This window comes from Hyla sarda, chromosome 3 (genome assembly GCF_029499605.1).
Source record: "Hyla sarda isolate aHylSar1 chromosome 3, aHylSar1.hap1, whole genome shotgun sequence".
In the NCBI taxonomy this organism is placed as follows: domain Eukaryota; kingdom Metazoa; phylum Chordata; class Amphibia; order Anura; family Hylidae; genus Hyla; species Hyla sarda.
This window is the reverse complement of record NC_079191.1, coordinates 388,346,016-388,366,055: the sequence shown is the minus strand read 5'-3', so window position 1 is coordinate 388,366,055 and position 20,040 is coordinate 388,346,016. Positions and strand designations below refer to the sequence as shown.

The following is a 20,040-nucleotide window of genomic DNA, read 5'->3' as shown; positions in this document are numbered from 1 at the left end:
TTGTAAGTGCACAACAGCTTTAACTCCAACCGCATATCAGCAGTGTCGCTCCAGTCCTAATAGCTTATGTCTATGTTTATAGGAATCATTCCCACTAATGGCTACGTACAGAACCACAATGTCCTTTCAGATGGTTAGTGATCGTGCAGGGTTTGAGGCCAGTCTCTATGCCGCTAGTGCCAGAGACAATGTGCAAATCAAGAACTGATGAATCTGCATTTGCAACAGGGCTGCATAAATAGCATTTAAATATTATCTAAATGAGGCAGATTTTTACAGAAAAAAACATGCAGCAAATATTTTTCCTGTGAAATGACAGAATCTGACAGATATTTTATAAAGCTAAAATATTTAATAAAGCTAAATGACTGACAATTTAAAGGAGTACTGTGGCGGGAAAAAATATGTATCCCCTCTGGAAGTCCATAGTTTGGAGATCACTTATCTAAGCTGAAGAGTTTGGTGATCAGTCTGGCCATACACATTAGATAGCGGTCAGCCAACTCTCTCCATGCCACATGCACATTGAATGGGGAGGAGGGTGGCACAAGCTGATGCCAATTCGGGCAGGGATCCAACTACTGATCCTTCTCTCCCCTGCCATCGGGAGGCCCCCATATATATGAACATTGATCCCGCACCTAGTGTATGTGTATAGGTTCCTTTGTAGATTTTCTTCAGAAATGACATCAAAATGGCACATATGTAAATGTCCTTACTATTTTTTCCCTTTTTAATTAGAAATGGAATTCCATGGAACTTAAATGGGCACTCTGATTTGAACTAATTTTTGCTATTGCACTCCTTATGGTAAATAAAAAATAATCCTAATATACCTTGTTTAAAAAAAAAAATGAAATGTTTTTTTTGTGTTTTAAAAAAGCTGCCACTAGGTGTCTCTCTACTTGTCCAGAGCACATTACCCCCCATCTCTTGCACAGACTTTGGACTCCTGCTGGCCTGGCAGAAGTCCAAAATTAGGAACTGCATTCTGGAATGCTGAAGGGGGGGTGCAGCCTTAGCCAATCATAGCTCATCTATGAGGGAGGAAGTTGTATGGCTTCAAATGATGTCACGCCTGCTGGGTAACGCCCCTTCCCAGTCTGTGAATCTGACTGAGCAGAAAATATACCGGTAAATCAATATCAAGGTAGAAAACTAAGTAATAAAAATAAAGGCACAGGATGGTTTATCATGATGGGGGCAGTGAACTGGGGGATTATAAAATTTAAGATCATGACAGCTACACTTTAATAAAAACAGAGATGGCCTCCTGCATGTCATGTTCTTCTGAATGAAGATCTATTGATGCAGGTTCTATAGTCGGCCATACACCTATGCTGCACCCCCACCCCCTGAGGCAGCACACTGCCAGGTATGCATGGAATGAGCCCATATGCTCTTTGTGTTTTATCAAGATTGCCACCTGGATATCCCAGGAACAGGTTACCCTTCTTTACAGAGAACTTTACACACACCTCATTCACCATGATAAAATGCCCGGAACGAACCCTAACCCACAACTGGTTAATTCCCTTGTTTCTCAATCCGTGCTCTGTTGCCCTTCTGGTCGAATCCAACTTAGCATTCTTTCTTTATTTTCATCCAGTCTAAAACTTTAAATGGATCTTATATTCATTATAGACTCTTGGAGGGAGTATTCTAGTTCACACATTTTTTAATTCTATGAAGGCTCCACAGGCAAAAAGGTCCGCCTTTGCAGTGGGTTTTTTATTTTAAGCATTTATATGTACGGAAATGATCTACTTTTACACTATTTATGTTGCCTTCGCTGGCTTCCCCATTTTTCTTGTGCGCTCCCAGAAGCGTGGTTAGCGGAGGCACTGGTTAGTCTGCAAAGTTTTTATTGCTTGTGCAAATATTTCTTGAGTGTATTTTTTTATTTTTGCAAATGTACAGCCTTATTTTACGGCCTCTATTCAACCAGGTCGGTGTATTTCGGGACAGGTCCTCCAGTGCTAGAGATGCTTTTCCTAAAAACATATCGCTCTGGCCAAGAGATGGGATGCTAAATAGAGGGAATTGTGTTGTCAAAATAAGACAACTCAAAAGTGTACCTGTCATATACCACAAAAAAGGTTTTATGTTACTCAGTACTAGAGATGAGCGAACTTACAGTAAATTCGATTCGTCACGAACTTCTCGGCTCGGCAGTTGATGACTTATCCTGCGTGAATTAGTTCAGCCTTCAGGTGCTTCGGTGGACTGGAAAAGGTGGATACATTCCTAGGAAAGAGTCTCCTAGGACTGTATCCACCTTTTCCAGCCCACCGGAGCACCTGAAAGCTGAACTAATTTATGCAGGATAAGTCATCAACTGCCGAGCCGAGAAGTTCGGGACGAATCGAATTTACTGTAAGTTCGCTCATCTCTACTCAGTACCTAATCCTGATCGTGTACATATAATTTTCATGTATATGGGACTAGGGCTGGGCGGTATAGTGGTTCATACTGAATGCCGACGTTTTTGTGCTGCACAATATGAATTTTTACCCATACCGCTATACCGGTTGGGCCCCTCCCCCCTCGAATGAATCAGCCCAGAGCTGCATTGTCCCCACATCGGGGAACAAATTAATTAGTTCCCCCCCAATTATCAGCCCAGCGCTGTCCCCATCGGGGTAAATACTAATGTCACCCGCATGCGCTGCCCTCCTCATCCTCATGTTTGTTGCGGCCGCCGGCACTCTATACCAGTGGTCTTCAACCTGCCGACCTCCGGATGTTGCAAAACTACAACTCTCAGCATGCCCGGACAGCCGTTGGCTGTCCGGGCATGCTGGGAGTTGTAGTTTTGCAACATCTGGAGGTTGGCAGGTTGAAGTCCACTGCTCTATACTGTGCGGTATCCCTATACCCGGGCTGCAAAAAATAAACAAAATAAACTTTAACTCTCCTCCCGTTGGTCCGGTACCGGCCTCACCTGCTTCCTAGTGAATGGAACGTCAGACAGCCGCCAGCCTATCACCGGCCGCAGTGATGTTCCGCCTCGGCCACTTATAGGCTGAGCCCACTGTCATGTAAGAAGCCGCCCAGAGCTCCTTACATGACAGTGGGCTCAGCCTATCAGCGGCCGAGGCGAAACATCACTGCGGCTGGTGATAGGCTGATGGCTGTCCGACGTTCCCGTCCCTAGCGTAAGGCCGACGTCTTACCGTGCGTGAGTTTACCTTGTGTCTGTGCCGGCGGCGGTAACAAACAGCACGAGGAGGGAAGCGGGTGACGTGAGTATTTACCCCGATGGGGGCAGCTCTGGGCTGATAATTAATTTTTTGTTGGGGGGGGGGGGGCAGAATAACGCAGCGCTGGGCTGATAATTAATTTTGGGGGGGGGGAGGAAATACCGTTTTATAACGTGGAACCGCCGAAAGTTACAAAAATACCGTGATACGCAGATTTGGTCTTACCGCCCAGCCCTATATGGGACCTAAATTTCTCAAATACCTTCTATCTGATGCTCTCTTGCTTGGTCACTCTGTGCTTTGGAGGGGGCTTGTCCTCACGCTGCAGGACTCCTCCACCTCCTCTTCATCCAATCACTGCAGGCTCCTCTGTAACCCCTTCCTCCCTTTTTGCCTGCTGCGGTCTGATAGGACTGGAGTGAGCACAGTTGAGTGCTAGTCCCACCCTCACCTACTGGACTTAGTCCATGTCTGTGGTCAAAGATGAGGCTGCAGCCAGACAGGATTGTATTCTGGATGGTTTGGGGTGTTTTTATAAGCCATGATTTCTATAAAAATAAAATAAAATTTCCTTATGAAGTATATTAGAAAGGTTCATGTTTAGCCAAGATGTACAACATATAAAATGTTTTTGAATCTGACTGTGCCCATTTAAGGAGTGACACCCTGTATATGTGCAACAAAATCTCTCTTTTATATGTAGGATAGGGAGAGTCATTTATGCTACAGTTTAAAATTGCATGTGGTTTAAGATAAGAATAAGTGGCATCCCACCCCGATGCAGCACCACTCTGACCCATAGGTTGGGGCTGGTAATGCAGCTTAGTCCCATTCAAGTGAACAAGGCCTGAGCTGCAATAGCTGATGTAGACCCTGAGGAAAATGACATAAAACACATGAGAAGCCAGACCCCTCTTTGTTGCAGAAACCATGCAGGAGTCTACCTAGAATGTATAGGAGTTCCTTATCTCCTCACTAGTATCACCATGGCGCCCCAGCCCTGCTGATCAAACGCTGGGAAGGACTTTGAGCTCTTGTGAATTTTGATAAGACACTGATCCAGAAGATTGTTTACTCTTCATTCCCCTAGTTACATTAGGCCCCGATTCACACAGATGTTGTGCCCTGTCAGAGAACGTCCATCAGGCACTTTTTTTTTTTTTTTTTTGCCTTAGGCGGGCTCACATCACGAACTGAGTGTCTGCAGCACAGATAAGTTTTATCGGCCGATAATCGCGATTTTGGACATTATCGCTATCGGTAATTACCTTGCCAATATGCCGATAACGCCCCGCCATGCCTCCAGGCCAGAGATGACCATCGTCGCCGCTGCCCCATTTCCTCCCCCCATCCTCTGCCCACATACCGTCGCCGCTGCCCCATTGCCTCCCCCGACATACCGCTGCCGCAGCCCCATCGACTCCCCCCCCCCCCCCCCCCCCCAATTACCTGTTCTCGGGGTTCCGCGATCCTTCTGGCTCCTGCGCTATTGCTGTGCGCTGCGTAATGACTATTGACGTCCCCAACGCGACATCACCGTCAGTGCGCAGTGACAGCGAAGGACGCTGACGGAGCCAGAAGGATCGTGGAATTATAAAACCGGGAATGGGGGGGGGGGAGCGATGAGGCGGTTCTAGATGTCCTAGAATTATTACCCTGTAAATGATATCTCGCAGTTCTCTCTCTGTTATGTTGTTTTGTTAAAGGGGCACTCGATATAAATTTTTTTTATTTTATTTTTTTTCATATCAACTGGTCCCAGAAAGTTTTACATATTTGTAAATAACTTATTTATAAAAATCTTATCCCTACCAGTACTTATGAGCTGCTGCATGCTCTACAGGAAGTTGGCTGTCCGGGCATGCTGGGAGTTGTAGTTTTGCAACAGCTGGAGGCACGCTGGTTGGGAAACACTGGCTCAGGCCTTTAGCAGTGTCTGGCAGGGCCATGTTCCTACCTAGTTGAGACATGTTCATGTTCCTTAGGAATGTGTTCCCTGCCTGACCTGCCATTGCTGATTCTACATGTTTTCGTGTCCTGTTGCTGTGTTGTTACATCCCATTACCATACATTGAGTAGTTAGTGCTGGGGTTATAAGAGACTGTTCTTCAGTTTTAAATCATTTTTCCAGTCTTTACACCTGTCAGACACACGTCAGTGAGGTCCGGGCGCTAAAAACCCCTTGTTAAACTCAAGGGGCCAGAGTGCCCTGCGGTGCGCCACTTTTTTATTTTTATTTTTTTAAGGAAAGCTGATCAACAATAGGACTATTCTGGGCTTGGCTCGCTTTTGGGTTATCATGTTCTGTCTATGCTGATCTGAAGGGCAAGTATGCCAAGTCCCGAAACGCGTTGTTTCTTGATTTGAATAAGTCTAGAAACTGGTCTCAAAACTGTGGACCTCCAGATGTTGCAAAGCTACAACTCGCAGCTGTTGGCTGTCCGGGCATGCTGGGAGATGTAGTTTTGCAACATCTGGAGGTCCACAGTTTGGACATTGCTGGTATATGTTGCATTTGGAGGACAGGATGCTTGTTCGATCTGGTGATTTAAGTGTTCTAAGGCTGGGTTCACACCACGTTTTTGCAATACAGTTCCCGTATCAGGTTTTTGATGAGAAAGATCATAACGTGTGTACAAATTTTTAATCCGTATATGGTTAAACCGTATACGGTTTGAAAAATGATGTCTGGTTGCATCCGGTTTTTTAAATAAAAAATAACGTATATATTTTTTACTTTTCACTCCATTATGAATAAAGTTTCACTTTGAAATAAAAAAAAACTAAAAAAAAGGTGCAAAGTTAAAAACTGTATGGAACTGTAGGCACATACGGTTCTGTATGGTTCCCATTGACTCTCATGCTTAAAAAAATAAAATAAAAATAAATAAAAAACCTGGTAGGCTACTGTTTTGGTTATGGGGAAAAAACTGACCAAAGCGTACAAGGTGCAAAACGGACACAACTGGATGCATCGTTTGGCATACGGTTTTCAATGCGGTTCCGTACGGTTTTCAAATTGAAAAGAATGTATGTATACAGGAACTGTATTGCAAAAACGTGGTGTGAACCCAGCCTAAGATGTTCCCTGCCCATACCTTATTGGGGTCATACTCACATAGGGGGAAGTTAATCAAACTCAGTATAGGAGAGAGAGAGAGTGGCACCATTGCCCATAGCAACCAATCAGATTGCTTCTTTCATTTTTAAAAAGAAAAATAAAGTGAAACATTTTGAAAAAGGAAAGAAGCAATCTCATTGGTTGCTACGGCCAACTGCTCAACTCTTCCTCTACACTGATTTAAAAAAATCTCCATAGTGTTTTTTTCTGTAGACTGGGAGCAAAAACCTGGTACTTGGATTCTGGTGGTACTATACTTACATGTATGTATATATAGTTATTAAGGGTATTAGTAGACATTCCTCCCCTCAGTCTTGCTGGTTGTTAAAGGAAACGGTCAACAATCCTGCCAGTAGTCCCATATTTGAGCTCCAAGCTCGCTTTCTAGGCCAGTGTTTCCCGACAAGGGTACCTCCAGCTGTTGCAAATCTACAACTCCCAGCATTCCCAGACAGCCTTTGGCTTAGGATAAGCTGATTTATTTCTGGCTGTTATATTGTTTATGGAATTTTTAGGCAGATTTCTGCTCTGCAGGCTTCTGTAATTTCCAGTTCTCTCAAAAAGTTTGATAACAGGAGAAAAATGAATTTTTGTCTAATAAGATGAGCTTTTTATTCGCTCGTACTATTAATCTATAGTATGGATATATATATATATATATATATATATATATATATATATATATATATATATATACATATATATATATATATATATATATATATATATATATATATATATGACATGTACAATAAAAAGATGTTGTAGTAATTTTAAACACAGCTAAACTAAGACAAAATAAGATGTAAATGTGGCCTCAGAATGTTCCCAGCAACTGACAGCAAGCAGAGATCTGTGGCTACAGCTTAGGTAAAAGATATTTGGTAATTTGCATAATATTTTAAATTTATAGTGGGGGTTATTCCACAAACGAGTTATCCATTATCTATAGAATAGGCTCCCAACCAGGGTGCCTCCAGCTGTTGCGGCATTGGCTGTTAGGGCATGCTAAGAGTCGAAGTTTTTCAACAGCTGGAGGCACCCTGGTTGGGGAAACACTGGCATAGGCAATAACTATTTGATTGTTTGGCAGCTGATTACAAGAATAGAAGAAATATCCCCCCGTAATGAACAAATAGGCGGTAACAAATGCTACAAATGTTCAGGGTTCTTATGGCTTTTTTCTTTATTGTGCTCAAAAATGGCTCTATCCCCCGTGAAGCTTGGTTATTATGCAGCCTGAAAGTCCACAATGGCAGGATGCTCAGGCAGCACGGGTGTATAATGGGCAGCCTGTGTGGTTATTAGCTGAAATGTGCAGTAACACGTGCCTGACTCAATAGGAAGTGTAACCACACATTTCTATATATGGTCTATATACTGCAACCTGCAGTTCACGCTCCCTGTTCTGTGTAAACGGAAAATACTGCTCTCAATGCCCACCGAGAACGTTATGCAAGACACTCACTGTAAAAGCTGTAGTCGCAGGGGGGTCTGCACTCATGTGTCGCTGGGGTTGCAAAGTTTGAATCATCCCCTTTTCACGATTTTTAAATACGTAAACAAAAAAATACATATTTGGCATTGCTGCATGCAGAGTGGTCCAAACTATTAAAATATAATATTTCTGATCCTACACAGTGAATGGCTTAAACGTTAAAAAAAAACAAAAAAAACTCCTGAATTGCTTATTGCTTATTTTTTTTTGGGTACTTAATACATCGGAACAAAAGAATAATAAAGCCATAAAGTCCCATCAAATAGATACCAATAAAAACTACAGATCACAGTGCAAAAATGAACCCTCATACATTCCGTCAGAAACCTTACTGCGTAGAAACCTTACACCTCCAAATTAGTAAAATTGGATTCTTTTTTTATTTCACCCCAAAAATATATTTTTATTTTATTTATTTAATCTGTTTCGCTGTAGATCTTTTGATAAGACGAGTGATGTCCTTGCAAACTGTTATTGGTCCTAAATAAGACAAACCCTTACCTGGCCCTGTAGATGGAAAAAAAAAATGAGGTCTATAAGTTGAGGAGTTTTAAAGAAAAAAAAAAAGAAAAAAATGAAATTTGGACCAGTCGTTTAGGGGTTAATGGAGCTCCAATGCAGATGGGTATTTAGCTTAAAGGAGATCTACAGCCATAGACAATTATTCCCTATCCGTAGGATCGTGGGGGGGGGGGGGGGGGTCCGAACGCTGAAGTCCTCGTGATCTCCTGTAGGGTGCCGCGGCTCTCCCGTGGAGGAGGCGTGTCGGCCGCAGCATGACTCCATTTCCGTCACGCCCCTTCAATGTGTCTCTATGTGAGAGGCGGAGATGCAGCGTTCGTGCGTCCCTTCCTCTCCCATAGAGCTGTATGGAGGGGGCGTGTTGTCTCCCTCAGTGAGGTTGATGACACGGGCACTAGCCGTGCAGAGCCACGTCAATGCTGGGTCCCCATACGGGAGATCGTGGAGGGGGGGGGGGGGTCCCCGCATCCCCTGCTGATAGGGGATAAGTGTCTAAAACTGCAGTACTCCTTTTAACTCCAAACATGTCTGCATAGGCTAGGTTCGCATCTGCCATGAGGCTCAGTTTGGGGCGGTGTTTAGGGGTATCTACTTAGTAGGTTTTGCCCGGACCCGAAAGAGAAGTGCTGCAAGTGGTATTTATTTTATTTGAAATTTTAAATCCTGCCAAATAAACAGAAACCAGATGTGAACCTGACAGACCCCATTAAAGTCATTGGGATCTGTTGGTGTCCATTGTGCAACAGACTAGTCTTCAATGAATGGAATCTGTGGAGGCCGCAGGCTCATATGTATTGTGAGTGGATCTTTGTCCCTATTCTATGTTTGCAGTCAGTATTGGTACAAGTTGTGTTTATCACCTTTTATATACTAGCTAGTGATATTTGCCGTTGGCTGTCCGGGCATGCTGGGAGTTGAAGTTTTGCAACATCTGGAGGGCCACAGTTGGAGACCACTGTGTTAGTAGACCATGTTTGTGAGGTTTTCATCACACAGCAGCCACTATATTCCACTTCTGCTTAGATTCATGACATCTTTCTTTACCATGTGTTAAAGAAGATGATTTTTATCTTTACCTCTTGTCTTCTTATCTTTCAGTTTGTGAAATGCGGCTATGCCGGCTCCAACTTCCCAGAGCACATTTTCCCGGCTCTGGTTGGGCGACCTGTCATCCGTTCTACTGCCAAAGTGGGAAACATCGAGATCAAGGTAACTACACCCATGGACTACATTATGGATAAATAGACTGATGAAGAACTGGATCTGTCATTTGACCCTCTTTACTATATTTGGTTATTAGATGGACTTATATTTATTCATAGAAAGTCTTCTTAATTTTGTGCAAAATCCACTTACTGACCCGATCTGTAAGCTACCAAGATGCATCTGCTGCATTAACAACAATTGTTCTCTAGAGAGTACCTGTCCTCAAACCATATTTTCTAAACGAACTCAGATTATGTTCCCTAACTACTCCGAACACCCCTCCTGCCCTTACATTTTTTTTTCCAGAGCTTTAAAAAGCTCTGTATCATACCTTTTCCCTTTGCTCACATTGCATGAGCTCTCGGCAGGAGAAAGTGGGCGTTCCCAAGCAGGTGTGACATCACTGAAGCCTGCGGGACCTGTGCCTCACCATGCCATGCACGCACTTCCTGAGTTTGGTCTCCTATCAGGTTGGGAGGAGACCAAACCAACTGTTTGACCTGATTAGGGAACAGAGCCACCTAGTGGTTGTTTTTTCAATCACATTAAAAACAAATAAAGGTTGAAAATTTTAACAGCAAGTAATTAGCAAATTATCTTATAATTACATGAGGCACAATATATTAAGTTTAGTTTGGTGACAGGTACTATTTAAAGGGGTACTCTGGCCCTAAGTCATCTTATCCCCTATCCTTTGGGACTGCTGGGGACCCCCCGCTATCTCTCATGTAGCACCCACCCATGTGAGCTCCACGCAGACGTCCACGGGCGTCACGCCCTCTCCCATAGACTTGCATTTAGCGGGCAAGTCATGACATCACGATACTCCGGCCCCGTGGTCGTAACGCTTCAGACTAAGAGCCTCCAGAGCTGCGTGGAGCTCACACAGGTGGGGGCTGCATGAGAGATTGCGGCGAGACCGCAACGATCAGACATCTTATCCCCTATCCTTTGGATAAGGGGATAAGATGTCTTAGGGCTGGAGTACCCCTTTAAAGTATATAGGAGTGTACAGGTCCAGAAATACATAGGGGCCCTAACAGCGTTTGTGTTGCAAATACAAATTATGCTCTGTTATACTGAATGGGGGCGAATACATGAATGGTCTGAATACTTTTATAGAAGTGATGTAGCGGGACTTTCCTATAACTACAGATTTAGCAGCTGCCCAGAGTTCCTCACATTGTGTTCAATATGAAACATTGTGGTCATGTGTAATAGTGCAGGCTAAAAATAAACATGGTGTGGTCACTTGCATACCGGTAGACAAAATCTGACATTAGTGTTTGCATTTTCTTCTTTTGCACATTTTGACTTTAAAACAAAGCAGCGTTAACACAATCAGTATTTTCCATCAGGATCTGTTTCTGTGTTAAAGACCTTATGCAGGGATAGAAACACAGAGCGAATTTCTTTCAAAACAGCACCACCCCTGTCCTCAGGTTGTTTAGGGTATTACATAATGGTATTCAATGGAACTGCAATACCAGACACAACCTGAGGACAGAGGTGGTGCTCTTTCAGAAAGGAATTAGCTTTGGGTTCTGTCCCTGGATGATACCTTTAGGCAAGTAATGTGCAAATGAAACACTAGCAGTGGACAGTAGGAAAAAAAACTCTGAGAGGAATGCACACAACAGGATTTGGGTAGGTCCACATATGGAAGATTTTTATGCCACAAATCTGCAGTTGGAATTACAGCAAAATCCATGATACATACAGTCCTATACTTTAAAAAGGGAGAATAAAAACAAAACAATTTGTAACAGAAATAGACATGCTGTGGATTTAAAGGGGTACTCCGCCCCTAGACATCTTATCCCCTATCCAAAGGATAGGGGATAAGATGTCTGATTGTGGGGGTCCTGCAGCTGGGACACCCGCAACCTCTTTGCAGCACCCAGCGTTTGTTTAGAATGCTAGGTGCCAGGGGTGGGGGTCTTAACGTCACGGCTACACCCCTTGTGATGTCATGCCACACCTCCTCCCATAGACTTGCATTGAGTGGCGTGACATTACAAGGGGCCTGGCCATGTTGTCACTACCCCCGCCGGCCGCTCCAAGCGTTTGGAAAAAAATGTTCTGAACGCTGGGGCACCGGAGTACCCCTTTTAAAGGGTTTTTTGTGTGTGTCTATCAGATCAGAAACTCTTCCCGATGCTACATTTCCCGGAATACATTGCTTTATCACAGCCCTCCCACTGCACTCCTGCCAGAGCTGCTGCGCAATAATGCTCTACAGAATAAGTATTTCAAAAAATAAAATAAAAAGCTGCTGCACTCATTCCCTGTCTGCTCCTTTGCCTGTGACATTGTTCAGCCCAAGGCAGCATGCTGTAAACACACCTTCTTTCCTAAATGTCCCAATAAAGATAGATATGTATATGTGTATATGATAGGGAGGTGGTCACAGGTAGTGACATCACTCAGGGGGTGGGGCTAGAGACCAGATCCAGCCAAACCTTCTGAGACAACAGAGGATCAGGTTTCATGGAGGGAGAAAGGAGGAGTTGCCGGGGAGCTGCTGAGACAACACCACACTGAAAATTTAAGGACTAGGGGGTAATTCAAGCAAAAGCATGCTGAAACCACAGTTACTGCCGCAAAATGAGCAAACCATAAACCAGTGTTTCCCAATCAGTGTGCCTCCAGCTGTTGCAAAACTAAAACTTACAGCATGCGGTTGCAAAGCTACAACCCTTAGCATGCCCGGACAGCCTTCGGCTGTCCGGGCATGCTAAGGGTTGTAGTTTTGCAACAGCTGGAGGTACATTGGTTGGGAAACACTTCCACAGGCCTGTAGCTTAGACAGAATAAAACTCGGCATGGGCGGCTCCTTCAAGTCCAGTATAATGAGATGTATTCTTCACATTCACTTCTGACTTCTTCTCCTTCACTTCTTTATCCTTCTTACTTAACTGAAAACCTCAAGTAGAATAAGAAAAAGATGGTAAGTGAGGCCCGTGAGGTTGCAGGTTGACGTTTGTGCATATTCTGCTATGTAGCTGAACTAAATTCTGTAGGCGATCTGGCAGATCCTACGTGTTCTTGCGCATGTTCTCACAGCATGTCTGGTGATAATAATAAAGCTGTGCAGTGCTCTGCAATACTGTCCCATCATCCATGAATGACGAGAGATACCGAATTCACACGTGGAATGGGAAGATTTCTTTAAAATGTACCTGTCCTTATAAAAACTTTTAATTAATCTGTCATAGTCGTTGTATAGATCCCAACCAATCAGTAGAACAAACAGGGAGAAATGCACGCTGAGGCTATATTCACATGGCAAAATGTCTGGGCGGACATTCCGCAGGCAGCTGGTGTCGGCAGAATATGCTGGCGTTACGACCGCTCGGAAATACGCGGTCTCCATGGACCGCAGTGTATTTCCGAGCAGATTCTGTAGAAAGAATTGACACTCCAATTCTTTCTGCGGAGGCTAAAATCAGAATTTCCACAGAAGTTCTGCCGTGTGCACGGTAGAAGCAGAATTTTCCCGCTATATTAGGTTTGGAAAATCTACTGTGTGAACTTGGTGTGAGCGTGTTCTGTCCTGGCTTTGTGTTAGGAGATCAGGATGGACTCCTAATGTAAGTCTATGGGACCATCGTGCTCACACAGGCAGAGTGAGGAGAGAAGCATGCTGTCGTTCGGTTCTCTTCCAGCTCATTTTACTGATCAGTAGAAATGAAGTGCAAAAATGACCCAAAGATCAGGCGCTGTTCCATGTTCCAATCTTAAGAAGCCAATGCAGATGTAACAGTTAAAGTACCAGCAGGTACTATGTTTATTAATTCAGAAACCAGTACTGGTTTCTGAATTAATAAGCATAGTACCTGCTGGTACTTTAACCATTAGATCTGCATTGGCTTCTTAATATTGGAACCTGGAACAGCGCCTGATCTTTGGGTCATTTTTGCACTTCATTTCTACTATTCGGAACAGGATTGGATCTTCCACCCCCTGTGACCCACTGGACTTTGCAGTTTTGTTCCCTCCAAGGCTTTTTTGATACCCCTTTAAGGGGTGATAAGCGCTGACTATCTGCTGTAAGGTGAGCGGCCAACCGAAAGGCCGGTACCCCTCTCCCATCCCAGAGTCCACCTGGTGTCTTGGGTAATACACGAGGCGCGGTCCTTTTTTTTTTTTTTTTTTTTTTTTTTTTTTTTTTTTTTTCTCCTCTTTCATTTTACTGATCAGTCAGGGTCCAAACACTCAGACCATGACCGATTTTAAAAGCTTTTGACATGTCATTAGTTTTTATAATGATAGGTACACTTTAACACTAACCTGTTTTACCTGTATATGCACCTTGTATTATGGATGTATTTGTAGTTTAGCATGCTGAATTAATGAAGGTTTATCAACTAATACTTTTCTTTTCAGTATCCAAGAACAGTGGAATGCCTTTTTTTTTTTTTTTTTTTTTTTAAATCAATCCTAGTGTTACTTAAATGGGTACTCTGGGGAGCTAAACCTATAGCCCATCCTTTCCCTCTCACCAACCTATGTATTTGTCTTAATAGCATTCATTAGTTATATAGAGCAGTTTCCCTCTTTCAGCTGTCACTTATATGCAGGGACGTGAGAGAAAGACATCATTGTCAGATCCTCCTTGTCTTTGTGCAAACCCCTCACTGAGACTAGCCCCTACCATCCTGGAAGACAAACACCATGTGATTTTTGTCTAGGGCTCTGGCTTCACAGCCATAACTCCCCTCCCCTCTGTGTAAGGATTTTGCCAGAAGAAAAACAGCCCAGTCTCCTCAGCACATAATGCTGCTCTTTTCCTGCTGTAGATCTTATCACTGACATTGACATCACTGCCATTCAGAGAATATCATGATTTATTGCTTGTGGGAGGAGGGGGTGGAGAGAGGATAGTTTGAAAGAAAAGACTTGTACACTGTGTTTACAACAATCCAGCATGCACACAGTGAAAGCAAATGGCTGGCAGCAATTACACAGAGCTGCACTGGCTGCTGCTGTTTTTATTGGCAGGGGTATGAATGTTCAGACCTCCACCGATCAGTAGAACAAAGCGGGAAAAGTCTGTACGTTTTCTCTTCCATCTCTGTTTCACATGATCTAGACGCTCTCAAGGTAAGTGTATGAAGCGTGTCTCAATCAAGGGACACAGCAAAGAAAGGAGCATGCAGCAATGCCGTCTTGTTCTCCTGATCAATGGAGGTCTGAACAATCAGAACCCAGCCATTCAAAACATTTGACATGTTCTTAGAACATGTTAAAAGTTAAACGGACAGGGACACTTTACACCTCACTATGGAGCTTGTTCCATTTGTTGCAAAAATTTTAGTTTTTAAAAAGCAAATTTTTATCTCATTAAGCTGGGTTAATGCCAGGCATCGGCCCGAACACCGGTGTCTGGCATTAGCCCCGGGTCCTGGCTGCTGATAGCAGCCGCGACAGGAGGGATATGAACAGAGTTCAGCATTTAGATAGTAGCCATATTGATGTCCCCTGGCTACGGAATAGTGGCCATATTGATGTCCCCTGGCTACGGGATAGTGGCCATATTGATGTCCCCTGGCTACGGGATAGTAGCCATATTGATGTCCCCTGGCTACGGGATAGTGGCCATATTGATGTCCCCTGGCTACGGGATAGTGGCCATATTGATGTCCCCTGGCTACGGGATAGTGGCCATATTGATGTCCCCTGGCTACGGGATAGTGGCTATATTGAGGTCCCCCGGCTACAGGATAGTAGCCATGTTGATGTCGCCTGGCTACAGGATAGTAGCCATATTGATGTCGCCTGGCTACGGGATAGTAGCCATATTGATGTCGCCTGGCTACGGGATAGTAGCCATGTTGATGTCGCCTGGCTACTGTTTGTGTAGTCTTTATGTCTGGAGATTCTGTCATGTCACCATACCTGAAGAATACAATTCTTTCTGCATTCCATGAGAAAATCCTCACAACGCAGCGCCCTGTAACGCCAGGTTAGACTAGTTGTGGAATGTAAATGGTTGTATATTTTAGGAAAACCTACAGCATACACCCCACCCCTTGAAACTACTTGATCTAGATCAGTGTTTCCCAACCATAGTGCAAAACTACAGCTCCTAGCATGCCCGGACAGCCAACGGCTTTGCAGGCATGCTGGGAGTTGTAGTTTTCCAACAGCTGGAGGTGCCCTGGTTGGGAAAAACTGACCTAGATGGATTTGTTGCTCTATTTTTTTTAAACAAGTCCTATTTATGTTTCTTTAGGACCTCATGGTTGGTGATGAAGCCAGCGAGTTACGTTCAATGCTGGAAGTGAACTATCCCATGGAAAATGGCATAGTGCGGAACTGGGATGACATGAAGCACTTGTGGGACTACACCTTCGGACCGGAGAAACTAAACATTGACACCAGAGACTGTAAAATCCTTTTAACTGAACCTCCAATGAACCCGACCAAAAACAGAGAGAAGATTGTCGAGGTGAGTTCTTATTGTCTTCTGTTCACTTAAGTTTTTTCTATCATTGTAATATATTATGGTGTTATATTGTGGCAGCAGCGCCGGGATGGGGCATATTTTGCTTTCCCTGTGCCAATAAACATCGGTCACGCCCATAGGGATAGGGATGTGATGGGTACCTTTGTTTACTCTGGCTGCAGTTTGTAAAGTTATATCATGGCTGTTTTCTAATCCAGACAGTTGGTGACGCCGACTGCATCGCAACGGCACACCTCCTCCCCTCTCTTATCTGCTCTTAAAATAGAGCCCTGTATGTCACTACGGTGAGTTAGGTCTTGGCGGGGTCACGCTGCCTCAGTGCCGCCGGCCTCTCCGACTGTACACTTGGATTAGAAAACAGCCGCACTATACGGGGAGATTTATCAAAACCTGTCCAGAGGAAAAGTTGCTGAGTTGCCCATAGCAACGATTCAGATGGCTTCTTTCATTATTCAGAGGCCATGAAAGAAGCGATCTGATTAGTTGCTATGGGCAACTCAGCAACTTTTCCTATAGACAGGTTTTGATCTCCCCCCGATCGTTTTTTCATCTCTTAATGCCGTAACTTTCTTTTCCAACCAGGGTGCCTCCAGCTGTTGCCAAACTAAAACTCCCAGTCATTGGCTGTCTGGGCTTGTTGGATGTTGTAGCTGGAGGCATCCTTGTTGGAAAACACTGCTATAGTGGGTGTAGAGGGTGCAGCTGGGCACAGGAGGCGGTCTCTCTCTTTCCTATATCAGTAGACCTGTGTCATTGGTGAAGCATTATAGCTGGGTGTCCTGTAACAGCTGGAGCTCAGCCTAATCATGTGTCATGCTGGGAGTTATAGTTTTGCAACAGCTGCAGGCACCCTGGTTGTGAAACACTGCCCTAACTGCTAGTGTCTGCACCTGCCTACCTTGTACAGGGATAACAGATGCACTATAAGTTTGGCCGATTTAGCATCTTTTTATGTCGCCCTTAATTCTTGGGATATGTATGTATTATTTTAATATTCACCTATTCTGTATATGCTGAATATTTTCTTCTGTATAAATACTGTTCAAATGGGAACACTTAACCAACACAATGTAACTCCAAGTCAATGACACTTCTGTGAAATCACACTGTCCACTCAGGAAGAACACTGATGGACAATCAATTTCACATGCTGTTGTGAAAATGGAACAGACAACAGGTGGAAATTTTAGGCAATTAGCAAGACACCTCCAATAAAGGAGTGATTTTGCAGGTGGTGACCACAGACCACTTCTCAGTTCCTATGCTACCTGGCTGATGTTTTGGTCACTTTTGAATGCTGGCGGTGCTTTCACTCTAGTGGTAGCATGAGACAGAGTCTACAACCCACACAAGTGGCTCAGGTTGTGCAGCTCATTCAAGATGGCACATCAATGCGAGCTGTGGCAAGAAGGTTTGCTATGTCTGTCAGCGTAGTATCCAGAGCATGGAGGCGCTTTCAGGAGACAGGCCAGTATATCAGGAGACATGAAGGAGGCCGTAGGAGGGCAACAACCCAGCAGCAAGACTGCTACCTCCGACTTTGTGCAAGGAGGAGCAGGAGGAGCACTGTCCGAGCCCTCCAAAATTACCTCCAAAATTACCTCCAGCAAAAATGTGCATGTGTCCACTCAAATGGTCAGAAACAGACTCCTTGAGGGTGGTATGAGGGCCCGACATTCACAGGTGGGGGGTGTTGTGTTTACAGCCCAACTCTGTGCAGCACATTTGCCAGAGAACACCAAGATTGGCAAATTCACCGCTGGCGCCCTGTGCTCTTCACAGATGAAAGCAGGTTCACACTGAGCACGTGAGTCTGGAGACACACTGGAGAACTTTCTGCTGCCTGCAACATCCTCCAGCATGATTGGTTTGGCGGTGGGTCAGTAATGGTGTGGGGTGGCATTTCTTTGGGGGGGCCGCACAGCCCTCCATGTGCTTGCCAGAGGTACCGAGATGAGATCCTCAGACCCCTTGTGAGACCATGTGCTGGTGCGGTTGGCCCTGGGTTCTTCCTAATGCAAGACAATGCTAGACCTCATGTGGCTGGAGTGTGTCAGCAGTTCCTGCAAGAGGAAGGTATTGGTGCTATGGACTGGCCCGCCAGTTCCCCCGAACTGAATCCAATTGAGCACATCTGGGACATCCTGTCTCACTCCATCCGCCAATGCCACGTTCCACCACAGACTGTCCAGGAGCATGCCACCTCATCGGGAGCATGCCCAGGCATTGTAGGGAGGTCATACGGGCACGTGGAGGCCACACACACACCACCAAGCCTCGTTGTGACTTGTTTTGAGGACATTACATAAAGTTGGATCAGCCTGTAGTGTGGTTTTCCACTGTGATTTTGAGTGTGACTCCATATTCAGACCTCCATGGGTTGATAGATTTGATTTCCATTGATAATTTTTGTCTGATTCTGTTGTCAGCACATCCAGCTATATAAAGACGAAAGTATTTCATACGATTAGTTCATTAATTCAGATCTAGGATGTGTTATACACTGCTCAAATAAATGGAACATGAAGAGAAATAATTGAACACATCATATAAAATACAGATTTTATTAAGCACTTTTTATGCCCGAAAGGAATCTCCAGGTTTTCAAAAATATTTTTTTAAATACCTAATGTAGTAAATTGGGACATAGTATAAGAGCCTTACCCATTCAGAACACATGATCTATTTCTTACTCTCTCCCTCTCTCTTCCATATGAATCAGGGATTGCACATAGATTCCAGTAGTCTCCCAGTGGGGGGCACTACACGATAAATGATCACTTGCACTTGTTTCCCGCACAGATTAAAGTGTATCTCCAGAGCGTCTCTTCAGCCTGTTCTGATGAACGGGACTTGTGCGCGGAACTGGCATCGTACGGTTGCCTTGGCAATTGTACCACCCAGCATCAGCCTGCTTTCATGAGTGCAGAATGGGATGGAGAGCTGCTGTGGACATACACTTTAAATGGCTTGTCTCTTAAAGACAAATCCTGTTCGTATACTCTTCGGTGCCCCCTCATCTATGATGTCTATGGACATCATAAATGAGGGGGCCCCTTATTGTTATGATTTCCCCACTAGGACCCAGAAAAGAGAGCTGTCCTATACCGGCGGCTTCTGTTCTGTCAGACTCAACCCATCCTTTCATTACATGGATACCCATTCATCTAAATGTCTGCCATATATTACTATGTTTCATCTGCAGCTGCTGTAGGGGGGAAATGTCTTCCTGTCTAACGATGGCAAAATCATCTGTTTTCTGGTGGTACCTCGAGCACCCATGGCGATAAGCTAAATTGTCTATGTAAAAGAACTGTGCAAACTTCAGGATCCCTCTAATTTTTTAAAATACATTATTGTGTGACCTTTCTGAGCTTTCGTTGTTGTATTGTTTGCATCTTGATTGTCATTTTTATATTAAAACATCTGTTTCTTCCAGGTGATGTTTGAGACGTACCAGTTCTCAGGTGTTTACGTTGCTATCCAGGCTGTTCTTACGCTGTATGCACAAGGTGGGTATATGCCGACTAAGATTACTCTGTCTGCTGACCTCATCTAGATAAAACCACGGAGGTGACTTGTTGGCACAGAACACATTTTAATGCCCATAGGTGGTAAAAATAGAGCTTTCCTATATTCATTATGACAATGTTTCTCAACCAGTGTGCCTCCAGCTGTTGCAAAGTCCACCTAGGTCAGTGTTTCCCAACCAGGGTATCTCCAGCTATTGCAAAACTACAACTCCCAGCATGCCCGGACAGCCAAAGGCTGTCCGGGCATGCTGGGAATTGTAGTTTTGCAACATCTGGAGGCACAGTGGTTGGGAAATACTGCATTAGAATAACAAAGAATGCCTCAGTGTACTGGACTATCAAACAGGTAATGTGTAGTCTGTCATCCAGACTACATACGTCTGAGCAAGCCACTGTTCTTGATACAAGTCTGTGGTCCTAAAACTTGGACCCATGAATGAAATTACAATTCCATTATGATCCTGGCACTTGGAATATGCACCTGA

General features: G+C 44.3%; 1 protein-coding gene across 1 annotated transcript in view; it reads left to right on the top strand.

Annotated features, from left to right (window-relative positions):
• ACTR2 (actin related protein 2) overlaps window positions 1–20,040 on the top strand; it is a 60,503-nt gene that overhangs the window by 23,839 nt on the left and 16,624 nt on the right. Inside the window, exons 2-4 of the mRNA XM_056567940.1 lie at window positions 9,443–9,553; window positions 15,789–16,004; window positions 19,462–19,534. Of these exons, the coding sequence (XP_056423915.1) occupies window positions 9,443–9,553; window positions 15,789–16,004; window positions 19,462–19,534 (400 nt within the window). The remainder of the gene's footprint in view (window positions 1–9,442; window positions 9,554–15,788; window positions 16,005–19,461; window positions 19,535–20,040) is intronic.